At 44.1% G+C, this 16,518-nt stretch overlaps 1 protein-coding gene across 3 annotated transcripts in view; it reads left to right on the forward strand.

Annotated features, from left to right (window-relative positions):
• Nucleotides 1–16,518, forward strand: part of RPN2 (ribophorin II) — a 61,499-nt gene that overhangs the window by 14,396 nt on the left and 30,585 nt on the right. For all 3 annotated transcript variants that reach the window (XM_030914266.1, XM_030914268.1, XM_030914267.1), the window contains exons 3-8: nt 3,359–3,454; nt 3,995–4,170; nt 8,771–8,846; nt 9,664–9,798; nt 12,174–12,350; nt 14,942–15,060. In XM_030914266.1, the coding sequence (XP_030770126.1) occupies nt 3,359–3,454; nt 3,995–4,170; nt 8,771–8,846; nt 9,664–9,798; nt 12,174–12,350; nt 14,942–15,060 (779 nt within the window). The remainder of the gene's footprint in view (nt 1–3,358; nt 3,455–3,994; nt 4,171–8,770; nt 8,847–9,663; nt 9,799–12,173; nt 12,351–14,941; nt 15,061–16,518) is intronic.

Genomic DNA, 16,518 nt, shown 5'->3' on the forward strand with positions numbered 1-16,518 from the left:
TAGGAATGATGCTTGTCTTACTCCAGAATAGATTGCTTTTAGTGGGCTCTTGAGAAGTAGAGGTTTATAGCTCAGACACCAGAGCCAGGCTATTCTGGAGCCAGGGAATTCTAGTTCCCCTAGTTAAAAGCTGAGCGACTTTGGACAGGTTACTTTGCCTTTCTAATGCCTCAGTTTTCTTATCTGTAAACTTAAGGTAATAAGAATGCCTGATGCATGAGATAGATTGGGGATTAAATGGGAAATGCACATAAAGCACTTCGAACAGCTTTTGACACATTTTAAGTGCTCAGAAGGAGGTAATGATAGAGGTAGAAGTAACCGTAGTCGTTGTTTTGGGGTCTCCAGTGTTGTCGTTCCATTGTTACAGCACCAGATGGCGACAAAGCACACGTTTTCAGCTTCCTCGCATTCCACTGGTAGGGCTCCTTGAGTAGCTTCACTTGTTCTCTTCAGATCCCTAATTGATGCAAAGTGAAGTATTTTGTTTCTTTCCTTTCTCCCTCTGGCTTCTTTAAAACTTCTGGTTGAAACTCTTTTGTTTTGAGACTCTTATTTAAATTTCATTCATAAAATTAGGCGGGTCACGGTGGCTCATCCCAGCACTTTGGGAGGCCCAAGCCAGTGGATCACGAGATCAGGAGATCGAGATCATCCTGGTTAACATGGTGAAACCCCGTCTCTACTAAAAATACAAAAAATTAGCCGGTCGTGGTGGTGGGTGCCTGTAGTCCAGTTACTCGGGAGACTGAGGCAGGAGAATGGTGTGAACCCGGGAGGCGGAGTTTGCAGTGAGTCAAGATCACACCACTGCACTCCAGCCTGGGTAACAGAGCAAGACTCCGTCTCAAAAAAAAAAAAAATTTTCATTCATAAAATTAAAAAAAAAAAAGTTTGGTTGGAGTAGCATGTACACACAGTAAAACACTGGACAATACAAAATAGCTGTTAGTGAAAGGCAGCGTGCTGCCCCTGCCCTCCACCCTGTCCTACTCTCCAGGAGCACCCCCTACTTTTTTTTGTAGCAGGAGAGAAGGAGTCTCACTCTGTCGTCCAGGCTGGATTGCAGTGGCATGATCTCAGCGCACTGCAACCTCCGCCTCCCGGGTTCAAGTGATTCTCCTGCCTCAGTCTCCTGAGTAGCTGGAACTACAGGCAAGTGCCACTGCGCCCAGCACCCCCAATTTTTTTTTTTTTTGAGACAGAGTCTCACTCTGTCGCCCAGGCTGGAGTGCAGTGATGTGATCTTGGCTCACTGCAAGCTCCGCCTCCCGGGTTCACGCCATTCTCCTGCCTCAGCCTCCCGAGTAACTGGGACTACAGGCGCCCGCCACCATGCCTGGCTAATTTTGTTTTTGTATTTTTAGTAGAGATGGGGTTTCACGGTGTTAGCCAGGATGGTCTTGATCTCCTGACCTCGTGATCCACCCGCCTTGGCCTCCCAAAGTGCTGAGATTACAGGTGTGTGCCACCGCGCCCAGCCTTTTTCTTTTTTTTAAGACAGGGTGTTGCCCTGCCACCCATGCCAGACTGCAGTGGTGCAATCACAGCTCACCACAGCCTCAAACTATTCTCCAGCCTCACCTTCCTAAAGTTTTAGAATTATAGGCGTGAGCCACTGTGCCCAACCAGCACCCACTTTTGACTGTTACTATTACCACATCTTTTTGAATAGCTGAATTTTATGTTACTTCAACCAAAATATTGGTAGTCTAATGTTTTGATACTGTTTCTTGGAGTCGAGGAGAGTCGCAGTACCAGGAGTTTGGGGGTTTTGTGATGTGCTTCCTCTGTGCCAGTCACTGTGATGGGCATTCGGCAAAGTCCGTGATCTTGGGCCACTAGTCCCTGGGGGGACTAGTAAGTACGGGGTGGTATGTGCTTTGGGGGAGCACTTGAGAGGGTGGACACCTGGCCTCTTCTGGGAGGACTGTCTGGAAGAGGTGAACATCTGAGCAGAGTTGAAGGTAGGACGTGGTTTGGCTGGCAGGAAGGACAAGGAAAAGGTGCTCCCGGCAGGGTGGGTAGCAGGGTCAAACGTGAAATGGCGAGAGCGTGGTATAGCTGCAGGAGGCTGGAGGGTAAGATTTTGGAGTTGGAATTAGAGCTATGGTGATGAAGGCAGCATGGAGAGGAGGGAGGGTCAGTCATGAGGGCCTTTCATGCTGTGGCAGAAGTTGGATCTTGTCTGAGAAAAATAGGAAACCACTGGAGGGTTTTAAAGGTAAAGCAACACGGTTACACTTGTATTTTGTGAAGATCAGTCTTGAAGCAGTGTGCAGAATGGATTGCATGGCTTTAGACCACTTAGGAGATTACTGGGACAATCTAGGTGAGAAATGGCAAGGGCCTGCCCTAAGGCAGTGACAGAAACTAGAGGCGGGACTGGGCCTGAGAAATGAGAAAGAGGTAGACTTGATAGTCTTGGAGGGGTAGGGAAAAGTTAAGGATGGCTCCCAGGTTTCTGGTTTGGGTTGCTGGATGCATGGTGTTACCTGTGCATGAGCTGGGAAGTCCTGGTGAAGAAATAGAAGGTTTTAAGCTCATTTTATTTTTTATTTTTATTTTTTTGGGGACTGAGTCTCGCTCTGTCTCCCAGGCTGGAGTGTGGTGGCATGAACATGGCTCACTGCAGCCTCAACTTCAAGCAGTCCTCCTACCTCAGCCTCCCAGGTAGCTGGGACCACAGGTACCCACCATCTGCTCAGCTAATTTTTGAATTTTTTGTGGAGATGGGATCTTACCATGTTACCCAGGCTGGTCTCGAATTCCTGAGCTCAAGCGGTCCTCCTGCCTCAGCCTCCCAAAGGCCTGGGATTACAGATGTGAGCCACTGCACCCAGCCTTAAGCTCATTTTAGATTTGTTGAGCCTGACTTGGCCTTGGTGACATCTAAGTGGAGATGCCAGTACAGTTGGAATCAGAAGAGACTCTGCCACTTAGTAGCTTTATTACCTTCATCAGATTACTTACCAATTTCAAGCCCCAGTTTCTTTTTCAGGTAAGTGGGGATAGTGATAATCTCTACCAAAGGGTCGTTATATCATTAAAAGGAAGAGCTTCATAAATACCCAGCACAGGCCATGGCCAGACAGGTGATTTGGGAAGTGGTTTCCTTCTTTCCTTTCTAAGGTTCAGAAGGACTCAAGTGCCTTCAGACTTATTGCTGTTTGTTTGTACGAAGTCAGCAATTTTGGGTAAAACCATGTCCTATGGAAAGTAACTACTTAAAAACTAAATTCATGTAGCTCCTTCTCCAAGCCATCTATAATGACAGAATGTTATCTAAAAATGCCTTTGCTTTTCCTGGTTCACTACATGTGTCACCACTTAACGTTGACTTTTCCCCACTGTGTAGAAAGCATGTACCTACATCAGGTCTAACCTTGATCCCAGCAACGTGGATTCCCTCTTCTACGCTGCCCAGGCCATCCAGGCCCTCTCAGGATGTGAGGTGAGTCCAGGTTCCTACACTGACAATGACTTTTAACTATTTTAAAAAAAAAAAAAAAAAATGCATTTTTAAAGGGGAGGGGTCATGTCAAAAATCCTTTTTTTAACGAGAGAGTCCATTGCTTTTCCTTAAGAAAGTATAGTTTATGTTTCTCCTAAGTTTTTACTTTTCAAGGGTTTTAAATAACCGTTTCGTACAGTTTTTGCCTTTCTTCTGGGAGGTCTTGATTTTTTCCTTTCCATCTCCCTTTAACATTTGAAACTGTTCAAAGTGTACCCCCACACGAGGTTTCTGGAAAGTCATTTTATTGAACACAGGAGAACCGTATAAGTAGAAAGGTAATTTGTCAGCATCTTTTCAGATGGGGGTGTCGTACCAAGGTTTTGCAAACATTTCATCCTGGTATCTGGGGATTAGAGGGGGATCAGCATGCACGAGGCGGAGGTGACTTTGGCAGCTGCACTGCATGCTGTCTTTGCCATGCCTGCCACAAATGCCAAGACCTGTTCTAAAACTCTGTGTCTGCCAATTCTTTCTTAGATCTCTATTTCAAATGAGACCAAAGATCTGCTTCTGGCAGCTGTCAGTGAGGACTCATCTGTTACCCAGATCTACCATGCAGTTGCAGCTCTCAGTGGCTTTGGCCTTCCCTTGGCATCCCAAGAAGCACTCAGTGCCCTTACTGCTCGTCTCAGCAAGGAGGAGACTGTGCTGGCGTGAGTTGTCATCTCGAGCACTTCTCAGGCTTCATTTGTCTCGGGCCCTATCCTAAGAGGGCTCATTCATTGGTTCAGCAAATACTTCCTGGGCAAGTATTTCAGTAAATACTTCTGTGTGCCAGGTGCTGTGCAAGGCACCGCAGACATGATTGCATGAAGGCAGGTAAGGTCCCTGTTCTCGTGGAGCTCACGTGGACGCAGTCTTCTGCACGCCTTGCAAACAGAAGGCAAGTGCTGAGCCAGAGCATGAGCACGACATCACCTAGAGATCCAGCTGCCTTGTGAGGTTGGAGGGCTAGAGCAAGGGCAGATAACTCAGAAGGAGCCACTTGCATGTTTTGTTGAGGCTTGGCCAGGGCAGGATGACATGTTGGCAACGGAGGCTCTGCAAAGTGCCGGCTCCAGGATCCCTGGAAGTCGTAAGAGGTAGCATCTGGTGGGAGAGGTGGTTGCTCAGAGGGTGGAGTATTCTAGGAATCAGACTCTACTACTCTGCAAAAGGCTTAGATGAAGGAGAAGCACCTTACCTGTTTGTTATAAATGGAAATGTTATAACTCCAGGGTATTTTTTGCTAAGCTCTTAAGTGATAATATATGTAGTTTCAAATTTTTATTTATTTAGAGACAGGATCTCACTCTGTCACCCAGGCTGAAGTGCAATGGTATGATCACAACTCACTGCAGCCTTGAAGTCTAGGCTCAAGTGATCCTCCTGTCTCAGCCTCCTGAGTAGCTGGACTACAGGTGCAAACTACCATGCCTGGCTAATTTTTTTTTTTTTTTTTTTTGAGATGGAGTCTTACTCTGTTACCCAGGCTAGAGTGCAGTGATGTGATCTCAGCTCACTGCAACCTCCGCCTCCCGGGTTCAAGCAGTTCTTCTGCCTCAGCGTCTTCAGTGGCTAGGATTACAGGTGCGCCACTACGCCTGGCTAATTTTTGTATTTTTAGTAGAGACGGGGTTTTACCACGTTGGCCAGGCTCATCTTGAACTCCTGACCTCAAGCAGTCCACCTGCCTCGGCCTCCCAAATTGCTGGGATTACAGGTGTGAGCCACCGCGCCTGGCTGCCTGGCTAATTTTTTGTTTTTAGTGGAGATGGGGCCTCTCTGTGTTGTCCAGGCCGGTTATAGTTTTTTTTTTTTTTTTTTTAAACACTTAAACTCCTCATTTAAAACAATAATTTTGTTGTTATTTTATTTGCGTTTACCATTTAATTGCAACCCTGAAGGAGGGTGTGGAGTACATTTCTGGAATCCTGCTCGTTGTTTAGCAAGAGTTTGGTGATACCATTTCCCGCGTTCAAAACAGTGAGATTGTTTCTCAGGATTTTGTTTGTTTTTTGTGTTTTTGCTAACAATCAGATTTTCTCTAAACTTAAAGCTTTGTTAAGGACAGGGTTCACAGGCCGTTGACATTCCCTCTATGTCATCCTCACACCCTCCTCATGTTCACATGGTCAATCATCAGTGACTCTGGGGCTGACGTTTTGTACACACTTTGTCCAGTGCTCGGCCCTTTTGGGCCTTTGATTTCAGGTGACATATTTCGATCTCTGCTCATAATCCCTCATGGGGAATGCTTCTCCAGTCACCATCAGCTCATGCCATGATGTCACTGTTAGTGCCTATGCCTTACTTTGATGTGACCTTCTACAAAAAAACTTCCCATTTCCCTCCAGGCAGAGAGGAAAATCCCCTTCCTCAAAACCCCAGAACCGCAGGAAGAAGTACAAGGGAAGTACATCCACTTTGGAGTCAGACCGACTTAGGTTTGAACACCAGCTATTTCCTTCCTTGCTGTGTGACTTTGGCCAAATTTCTAACTTCTCTGAGCCTCTCCTTTAAAATGAAACCCATAATTCTTACATCAGAGCACCTGACAGGATTAAGTGAGATAATAGGTGTGAAGACCCTAGCGCGGTGCCTGGTTCTTGGTGGGCACATAGGAAATGGAGTTCCTTTTCTGGACCATTTGTTTCTTAGGTTCCTAACAAACAGGTCCCCTTTCTTAGAGAGTTTGTTACTTCTTTCGTTGTTGTTATTTGTATGTTAGATCATAAGCTTTTTTTTTTGGAGACAGAGTCTCACTCTGTCATCTAGCTGCAGTGCAATGCGATCATACAACCTCAAACTCCTGGGCTTGAGCAGTCCTCCCACCTCTGCCTTCTGAGTAGCTGGGATTATAATCACGCGCCACCACACCCAGCCATAAGCTTTATTTGCAGTGCTTAGAGAGCCTGGCACATGGTCTGTATCTAAAGGAGTTAATAAAGGATGAAACTATACTTTTGTGTTTCTGCTGTCTTGTAGAAAGCTTATAGGTAGGAGGAACATATGCTTTGGAGTAGAAACAAGTGTGTTCAGATCCACTCTTCTACTCAACCTCTGTAACCTTGAGTGGGTTGTTCAGCCCCCCTAAGCCTCAGTGTTTTCATATGCAAACCTGGAGAATGGCTCGTAGGGTCATTGTGAAATCCAACTGGTCAGATGCCTTATATTACTACTAATTTGCCCTATTAAAGGCAATCTGATATAAATTAGAACTTGTCTAAGTGGGCCTTCTATATTTAAATAGGCTTTTTCTAGGAAGTGAATGTTTGTAAACTTGAATGGAAAACAAGAAAATACTTGTAGGTTTGAATGAACCATCTGAGAAGATCTCATTGTTGTCTCTCATAAATCAATCTCTCTGAATCATCTGCTATATATTAGCAAGATAAGATCTGCTTTCTTGGTGTTTGAATACAGTACTATGCTCTAGAGAAAAAGAAATTGCTGGCTGGGGAATAAGTAATTAAAGCCAGTGACAAAACTTTCTAAAACTCAGTGGATTAATTTCGTTCTAAAACTTCTGAGGTTGTTACCACACGGCACTCACTCATTCCAAAGAGAAAAAAATGATATCTTAATTGAGAAGTTCTTTCTGGGCTGTCTTAACCCCCTTTTCTGAGCACAGCATTTATCACGGGCAGATGTGTGATTTTTATCTCGTTTGGAAATTCAGGTTTCATTTTCTCAAGTGTATTATAACAACAAGCATCCCATAGGTGTCGTTGAGTACTCTAGGGCTTGTCTCTCTGTAAATTGTGACTCTGCTGTTTTCCAACTTGTCATCTTAATGGAATTAGTTTCCCATGGAGAGAATCTAAATTGTTATGATCTTGACCTAAGCAGACAGATTCTTGCTCTACATTCCCTGACACATTGACTTGGTAAGTGGAGGTTTTACACAAGGGCCCAGTCATCTCTTAGGAATTAGGAAACCATAGGGGTGGCAGTAGCAGTCGTTTAACCACCAGGGGGCCTCTCCTTTCCCCATTTTATCCAGAAAAGCACCATTTATATTTTCCAAATTATCTGCTTTAAGAGAATAGAATCTAACAAGTCTTACATGTATACACCTATCATGTTCCATCTTAAAAAGCTTATCTTCCAGAATTATAGATAAAATTATATGAATAAGCCATAAAAAGGAATGAAGTGCGGATACATGCTACAACATGGATGAGCCTTGAAAACATTCTGCTGAGCGAAAGAAGTCAGACATAAAAGGATGCAGATTGTATGATTCCATTTCTATGAAATAGCAGAGTAGGCAAATCCGTAGAGCTAGAACATGGATTACTGGTTGCCGGGGGCTAAGGGGAGACACAATGGGGAGAAACTGTTCAGTGGGTTTTGTTTATCTATTTTTTTGGAGACAGGGTCTCACTCTGTCACCTAGACTGAGTGCAGTGGTGCAATCATGGCTCACTGAAGTGTTGACCTCCCTAGCTCAAGTGATCCAGCTAATTTTTAAATTTTTTGTGAAGATGAGGTCTCACTATGTTGCCCAGGCTGGTTTTGAACCCCCAGGCTTAAGTGATCCTCCTGCCTCGGCCTCCCAAAGTATTGAGATTACAGGTGTGAGCCACCATGCTCAACCAATGGGTTTTATTTTAGACTGATGGAAATATTTGGGAACTAGACAGGTGGTGGTTGCACAACATTGTGAATATAGTAAGCATCCCTGCATTGTTCACTTTAAAATGGTTAATTTTATGTGAATTTTACTTCAATCTTTTTTATTTTTCTGAGACAGGGTCTCACTGTGTTGCTCAGGCTGGAGTGCAGTGGCTCACTGCAACCTCTGCATCCTGGGCTCAAACAATCCTCCCACCTCAGCCTCCCAAGTAGTTGGGACTACAAGCACATGCCACCATACCTGGCTCATTTTCAGTATTTTTAGTAGAGATGGGGTTTCACCATGTTGCCCAGGCTGGTCTTGAACTCCTGGGCTCAAGGAGTTTGCCTGCTTCAGGCTCCCAAAGTGCTGGGAATACAGGCGGGAGCCACTGCGCCCGGCCCAAGGCCCACGGCCCACGGTTCTTCTTGCCAGTTCTGTTGCCTGGGTTGCCTTCTCAGCTGTGATGATCTTTTCCAGGTTTTGTCATACCTGTCCTAACTGGATTATAAGTAAACTCCTTAAAGGCTGAGACCAACTTGTACTTCTAAAGAACAAGAGTGGGATATTTGTGAAAGTGTCCAAGTACGAGAAGGGATGAGTAGATGAAAGAAGACTTGCCATTCATTGGGGTTCTACTCTTTACCTTCCAGAACGGTCCAGGCTCTGCAGACAGCATCCCACCTGTCCCAGCAGGCTGACCTGAGGAGCATCGTGGAGGAGATTGAGGTGTGAATCTTTTGCCAAATACATTTCCCAGCTCCTATCTTTGATATCCTGTAGAAGAGTCTTGCAGATAGCCATGCATGATCTGTTAGGATCAGTTACATTGCTTCTTATATCCATGGCACACTTGTGTTCTTTGTATTAGGGTACTGTATCCTGAGCAATATTTGTACCTATTACATAATAGGTGCTCAGGACGTGGTGATGGTGGTTTTTATTATTGCTCTATCCTTGCCTTTGTCCAGAATATTATGCTTCTCTGGGGCCTCTTTCATGGACTGCCTGGCAGGGGTGACAAGCAGTCCTGATGGTGTTTTCACTGGATGCTTCACAGACACGTTGGTTGCCTAGTCATGTTGCCTAGGAGAGCAGTGTGTCTCTCTTTGTCTTTTGGAGCATTAAGAAATTCTGGGAAACGCCATGCTTTGTAGGTTGTATTCAGATGGATGGCCACGGGCTCCATCTGTGTCATGATGCTTCCTGGGTGCATGGCAGCCTGGCCCACTGGCCTTCCACCCAAAGTAGCTGGAGCCTTCCCTGCCATGACTCCTGGGCTTGGGCCTGCATACACGGGGCCAAGGAAGGAACCCTCTCAGAAGTGCAGAAGACACTGCTCTCCTCAAATGTCTGTTTGATATACTTTACTCTGCCTAAGGACCATTTTTGAGAAAGTATTAAGTAACTTGGTATTAAGTAAGATGGTCTTCAGATTTAGAGTGAGAGATGTCACGAAGCTGTCTGCAGTGGGGTTGACAGTGGTTTGTGCATCTCATTTCTGCTGTTACTTGACATCCAGCATATTTCTGTTTTGTTATGGCAGGACCTTGTTGCTCGCCTGGATGAACTGGGGGGCGTGTATCTCCAGTTTGAAGAAGGACTGGAAACAACAGCGTTATTTGTGGCTGCCACCTACAAGCTCATGGATCATGTGGGGACTGAGCCATCCATTAAGGAGGTACCCATCTAACAGTTTTCAGGCATGAAACCCAAAGGGGTCATCAGCTTTATCTGCTAAGGATAGCTTTTATTAGAGAGGAATGTTCAGACATACCTTGGGATGTTGTCACTCAGTGTCCTCGGTTAGGGATTAAGAATGAGAAATAGATGTAATGCCTGTCTTCAAGAAATGGTTTGCTAGTGAGACAGACGTGTAAACAAACCACACTTGCTTTAAATGGGCTCTGTACATGCCACAAGGTAATATCAAGGAAGCCACGTGTATTACTTCTGTTTCGTCTCCCTTTCTTCCCAATACCCCTTTCTGCTTGTCTCCTGAATGCTTTCCACTCTGGTGGCCCATTCACATCCCTCCCTGGGCTCATAATTGCTTCTCCTCCCTTCCCCCTTATCCTCAGCAACGGCTAAATCTTAGCTAATCTTTGCTGATGGACATAGTTCACTGAGAGGCATGTGTGTCTATCACACATCCGCCAAGAGTTCATTCTTTTTCTCAAGAGGAGGTTGTTAACCTGAAAGAACCTTTAGTTGGAATGCATGTGGGAAGTCTTTTTGAGTAGGACCGTCTTTGTACCCCTTGTCTGTGAGAAGTTACCAGCCCTTAATCTAAAGTACTTAAAATACAAGCTGCTTTTATTTAAATTTTAGGAGGAGAGATTTGTGTTTTAAGTGAGAACTTTTCATTTCTTTATGCATTACAAGTTTTGTGCCAAGTTTCTTTAAGTAAATAATTATCTGTCTTGGATAATTGGAATTAATTTCATATTTTCTCCAGAGGATATGGTCAAATAAGTTATTCAAGTGTTTGCATTCTTTTTGTGTCTCTTCCTTTGTCCTAAGTGTAACAGGTCTAGAAATACACTCCCTTTTAATTTCTGTTACGGGTGAAAGTGCAAGAGTGTGGGGTCTTGGGGTACAGGTTGTTTGCTGATTGTCCTATACACAGTAAAGTAGATGAATTAATGATATTGTACATATACAACTTAAACATTTTCTTCCTTTATTTCCAAGCTGCTGCTAACCAGGTACTTGGCTGGAGTAATTTCGCTGTCACTGCTTTTGACATAACAGTTCTGGTGAACAGTCACCCATTTTAACATGTCAGCAGCCTAGTGATGGAAAATTGTAATTGGTCCAATTAAAGAAAATTCTTTCATGTTGACTATGAATAACACTGTCAGGAATAAGAGAGCTCTTTGGTTGGATGGTAGATTTTAAAAAACAAAACTGATTGAAGGGGAAAATGTTTCCTCCTAAGCAAACAACCTCCAGAATTTTAGTAATGCCTTTTAGGTTCCACTTTTTTAAAAAAACTGCTTTTAGTTTTCTCCTCTAAGCAGCCCATTAGTTCTTAATGGAGAGTTATTTTAGTTTCTTTTTAATGTACATTTTAGCTATAACGTTTGGTGTTATAAATAAAAACTTTGCCTCTATGTACTGCTTACAAGTAGGTTGGGAGGGAAGGTAGTTTAGCTGGGAGGATGATGGGAACCAGGAAGGAACAGATTTTCTTGTAGAAGGACTTTGGAGACAAACAATCCTACAATTGAACGTTGGTCTTGCTAATGTTGCTGTAACTTGCAGACGTTACTTAGCCTCCTTTAGCCTCAGTTTCGTTTTTTGGGAAACATTGATGATACCAGTCTTTTATAGTTTTTGTTAAATTTTGAGTTAATGCATGTAAAGCACCTATCATGATGCCTGGTGTATATAGACATTTAACAAACAATTACTACTATATGTATTTCATAATATAGTTTCATATCAGTAGTTATCTGGAAGTAAGTACCCTGCATTTGTGTAGTAAGCATTATTATGATTTTTTTTTTCAGACAGTCTTTCTCTGTCGTCCAGGTTGGAGTGCAGTGGTGCGATCTTGGCTCACTGCAACCTTCGCCTCCCGGGTTCAAGCAGTTCTCGTGCCTCAGCCTCTTGAGTAGATGGGGTTATAGACGCATGCCACCTTGCCTGGCTAATTTTGGTATTTTTAGTAGAGATGAGGTTTTTCACTATGTTGGCCAGACTGGTCTTGAACTCCTGACCTCAAGTGATCCACCCGCCTTGGCCTCCCAAAGTGCTGGGATTATAGGCATGAGTCTCCGCGCCTGGCCTGTGTAGTAAGCACTTATTAAATAACTGACAAATCATGAATTTCAGTTTATAACGGAAGATGGGAAAAAAACAACCACATCCAAGTTCTAAGTTTAAATGCAGAATATTTGTGTTTTTTCCATCTACGAATTTGGATCAATGACCAAAAGACCTCCCATGTGAACACCTGAAACAGATAAGGAGTGACTTTCCTCTACAGCAGTGGCCCTCCCACCTTCCCAGCAGAGGAAGAGAAACAGCTGCATTTCGTGTTTCTTTCAGGATCAGGTCATCCAGCTGATGAACGCAATCTTCAGCAAGAAGAACTTTGAGTCCCTCTCCGAAGCCTTCAGTGTGGCCTCAGCGGCTGCTGTGCTCTCCCATAATCGCTACCACGTGCCAGTTGTGGTTGTGCCCGAGGGCTCTGCTTCTGACACTCACGAACAGGCTATCCTGAGGGTAAGACATTCATCCCCAAAGTGTGCCCCTCTGATTGTCATTCCTAGTGGAAGGCTTTCAGAAATCGGGACTATGGTCACAGCCAATTGTAGCCCTTACAAGGACATACCCATTAAATGGAGGGCAAGGCTCATTACCCTGAGCCTTGAAATGGAGACATGACCACTGGGTGAACTAGCCGCAGAACCCTTCAAATCTATTAAAAAATTTTTTTTCTTTTTCTAGAGGATTTTTAATTTTAATTTTTATTGCTTTTTTTGAGACAGAGTCTTGCTCTGTCACCCAGGCTGGAGAGTAGTGGCATGACTTTGGTTCACTGATGCCTCCACCTCCTGAGTTCAAGTGATTCTTGTGCCTCAGTCTCCCAAGTAGCTGGGATCACAGGCACACACCACCATGTCTGGCTAATTTTTGTATTTTTAGTAGAGATGGGGTTTTGCCATGATGGCCAGGCTGGCCTTGAACTAGCCTCCCAAAGTGCTGAGATTACAGGTATGAGCCACTGTGCCTGGCCTCTCCCTAGAGGATTTTAAATAGTACAGGCTTGGCTGGGCATAGTGGCTCACGCCTGTAATCCCAGCACTTTGAGAGGCCAAGGCGGGCGGATCATGAGGTCAAGAGATTGAGACCATCTTGGCCAATATGGTGAAACCCCGTCTCTACTAAGAATACAAAAATTAGCAGGGCGTGGTGGCATGCACCTGTAGTCCCAGCTACTCGGGAGGCTAAGGCAGGAGAATCGCTTGAACCCAGGAGGCGGAGGTTGCAGTGAGCCGAGATTGCGGCACTGCACTCTAGCCTGGTGACAGAGCGAGACCCTGTCTCAGAAAAAAAAAAAGTACAAGCTTTCAATAAGTGCAGGAATATTGCATTTCTAGGTCTGTAACTCCAGATGTAGAGAGAAGTCTTGCTTCTAAAATGCATTTCCCAATACCAAATTTTCTTTGTCATATTTTTTGGTTTTGTTTTGTTTTTTTGGACAGGGTCTCGCTGTGTCATGCAGGCTGGGGTGCCGTGGCACGATCATGGCCCACTGCAGCATGGACTTCCTCCAGTACCCAGAATTTCTAACTATATTATTTTACGACAGCTGTTTTAATTCTCAAGTAATTCTGGTGTTTATGGTTGATCCGTTCTCTTCTTCCCTGGTCCTGATGGGATAGCTTTTTGTCTCTTTATAGCACAGTCCTCCCTTTCACTCAGCAGTAAGCATAGATTTCTTCTTTGTGTTAACTCTTTGAACAGAACAAATGCACAGATCTTGAATATGCTTAGAACTTTCATCTCAAATGAGGCATTTTGTTACTGTTGTTTGGGAACCAGTGATAAGCTAAGATCTTCATGAGAGATCAGCATTTTCTTTATGTCTAAGTGTTGGGTTTCCACTTAGGACAGTCCTGTCTGTCCCATTAGATCTACTTTGGTGGCCCCTGCAGATATCCTCCTGAGCGAGTACCCTGTTCTTCAAAATTGCCCATTTTCTCCCTACATACAACTCGTATACCCTCAACAAAGACTTGGGTAGAAAGTAACCTGATGAACATAGTTTGCTGTGAGTCAAGAGGGGCTAAGAGGACAAAGTGGAAAAATAATTGACTCGGAAACTAAATAGATGGTTTGAGTCCTGGCTCAACTACTTAACCGGCCATGTGACCTTTGGCAGTCCCTTAACCTCTTACGGCTTGTTTCTTCACCTGTGCAATAAGGATTGTTCGATCTGTGTCATACAATTGATAGGAAAAAAGGGCCTACCCTGGTATATGCATATAGTTGACTTTCAACAAATGATAGTTATTAATGTTATCCATATTTCTTTAATTTTCCCATTGCTGGTACCATCCTAAAGTATTTTTCTGGCTGATTTATTTATTTATTTGTTTGGTAGAGACAAGGTCTCACTGTGTTGCCCAGGCTGGTCCCAAACTCCTGGCCTTAAATGATAATCACTCTCATCTTGGCCTTCCAACGTACTGCAGTTACAGGCATGAGCCACTGCACCCAGCCTGGCTGAGACATTTATTTTTTTCTTTTTCAGAGACAGGGTTTCCCTCTGTTTCCCAGGCTGGAGTATAGTGGCATAGTCATAGCTCATGCTAACTCTTGGGCTCAAGCAATCCTCCTGCCTCAACCTCCTGAGTATCTGGGACTATAAGCACATGACACCATGCCCAGCTAATTTTTTAATTTAAAAAACTTTTTTTTTTTTTGGTAGAAATGGGGTCTTGCCATGTTGCCCACGTTGGTCTTGAACTCCTGGCATCAAGTGATCCTCCTGACTCAGCCTCCCAAAGCACTGCAATTACAGGCATGAGCCACCATGCCCAGTCTGATAAATTCTTTTAAAGATTCTGTAGCAGAGTGGATAGAATAAGGAATCAGAAAGAAGGAAATATATTGACCAGGTGTGGTGACTCACACCTGTAATCATCCATTTTAGGATTAGGCAGCAGACCCAAGGTCTGTGAAGATTTCCCAAAGCAGGGGGTTTGCTCTCCTGCAGAGCTTACGACCTATAGATAAAGCACCCCAGTAACAAAATTCTCTGCTCCTGTAGCCTTTGTTGTAACAAATAATTTTTTATTTATTTCCAGTTGCAAGTCACCAATGTTTTGTCTCAGCCTCTGACTCAGGCCACTGTTAAACTAGAACATGCTAAATCCGTTGCTTCCAGAGCCACTGTCCTCCAGAAGACATCCTTCACCCCTGTAGGGTAAGTCTTGACCATGTTTTGGCAGGGTGCTGACCTCTTTGTTTTGGAAAGTTAGCCTGCAGCCAGTGTAACAGATTAATGTGGATGTCACCATGATCATAAAACCAAATTTACCGAAGTTTCAGTTAGGTAAATTTGATCTACTGGTATCAAAAGCCTACAATTAAATATAAGAAAATGATTTTTAAAATGAAGATCATTTGGTTTTACTGTTTCATTCTCTATTTCTAGTTGGCTCAGTCTTGTCGTTGTGATATAAGTAGCTATTTTAAAATGTAATATTTATTGATTTTTTTTTCTGATAAATGTTTATTATAGGAAAAATACAGAAAAGCACAAAAAAGAAAATGTAACTCACCCATAATTCTACCATTCAGAGATAACTTTTGCTAACTTTTTTTTTTTTTTTTGAGGCGGAGTTTTGCTCTTGTTGCCCAGACTGGAGTGCAATGGTGCAATCTCAGCTCACCACAAACTCTGCCTCCTGGATTCAAGCAATTCTCCTGCCTCAGCCTCCCGACTATCTGGGATTACAGGTGCCTGCCACCATGCCCGGCTAATTTTTTGTATTTTTAGTAGAGGCAGGGTTTCACCATTGTTGGCCAGGCTGGTTTCGAACTCCTGACCTCAGGTGACCCACCTGCCTTGGCCTCCCTAAGTGCTAAGATTACAAGCATAAGCCACTGTGCCTGGCCTTGCTAACATTTTATAATTTTTTGACAGTTTTTTTTCTATGTATGTAAATAAATTTTTAAAATTCAGTTAAGGGCCAGGCATGGAGCTCACATGTGTAACCCCAGCCCTTTAGGAGACTGAGGCAGGTGGATTGCTTGAGCCCAGGAGTTTGAGACCAGCCTGGGCAACATAGCAAGACCCCATCTGTAATTTTTATTTATTTATGTGTTTATTTATTTTTTGAGGTAGAGTCTTGCTCTGTCACCCAGGCTGGAGTGCAGTGGTGTGATCTCAGCTCACTGCAACCTCCGCCTCCCAGGTTCAAGCGATTCTCCTGCCTCAGCCTCCCGAGTAGCTGGGATTACAGTTATGTGTCACCATGGCTGGCTAATTTTTGTATTTTTGGTAGAGGTGGGGTTTCACCGTGTTGACCAGGCTGATCCTGAACTCCTGACCTCAAGTGATCCACCCACCTCGGCCTTCCAAAGTGCTGGGATTATAGGCGTGAGCCACTGCACCTGGCCTTTTTAAAAATTTTTTTTAAAAATTAGAGATGGGGGCCAGGTGTAGTGGCTCACACCTGTAATCCCAGCACTTTGGGAGGCTGAGGTGGGTGGATCACTTGAAGTCAGGAGTTCAGGATCAGCCTGGTCAACATGGTGAAAACCCATCTCTACTAAAAATACAAAAAATTAGACGTCGTGGCACACGCCTATAGTCCCAGCTTCTTCGGAGGCTGAGGCAAGAGAATCGCTTCAACCCGGGCGGCAGAGGTTGGCAGTG

The sequence above is a fragment of the Rhinopithecus roxellana genome, chromosome 13 (genome assembly GCF_007565055.1).
Source record: "Rhinopithecus roxellana isolate Shanxi Qingling chromosome 13, ASM756505v1, whole genome shotgun sequence".
In the NCBI taxonomy this organism is placed as follows: domain Eukaryota; kingdom Metazoa; phylum Chordata; class Mammalia; order Primates; family Cercopithecidae; genus Rhinopithecus; species Rhinopithecus roxellana.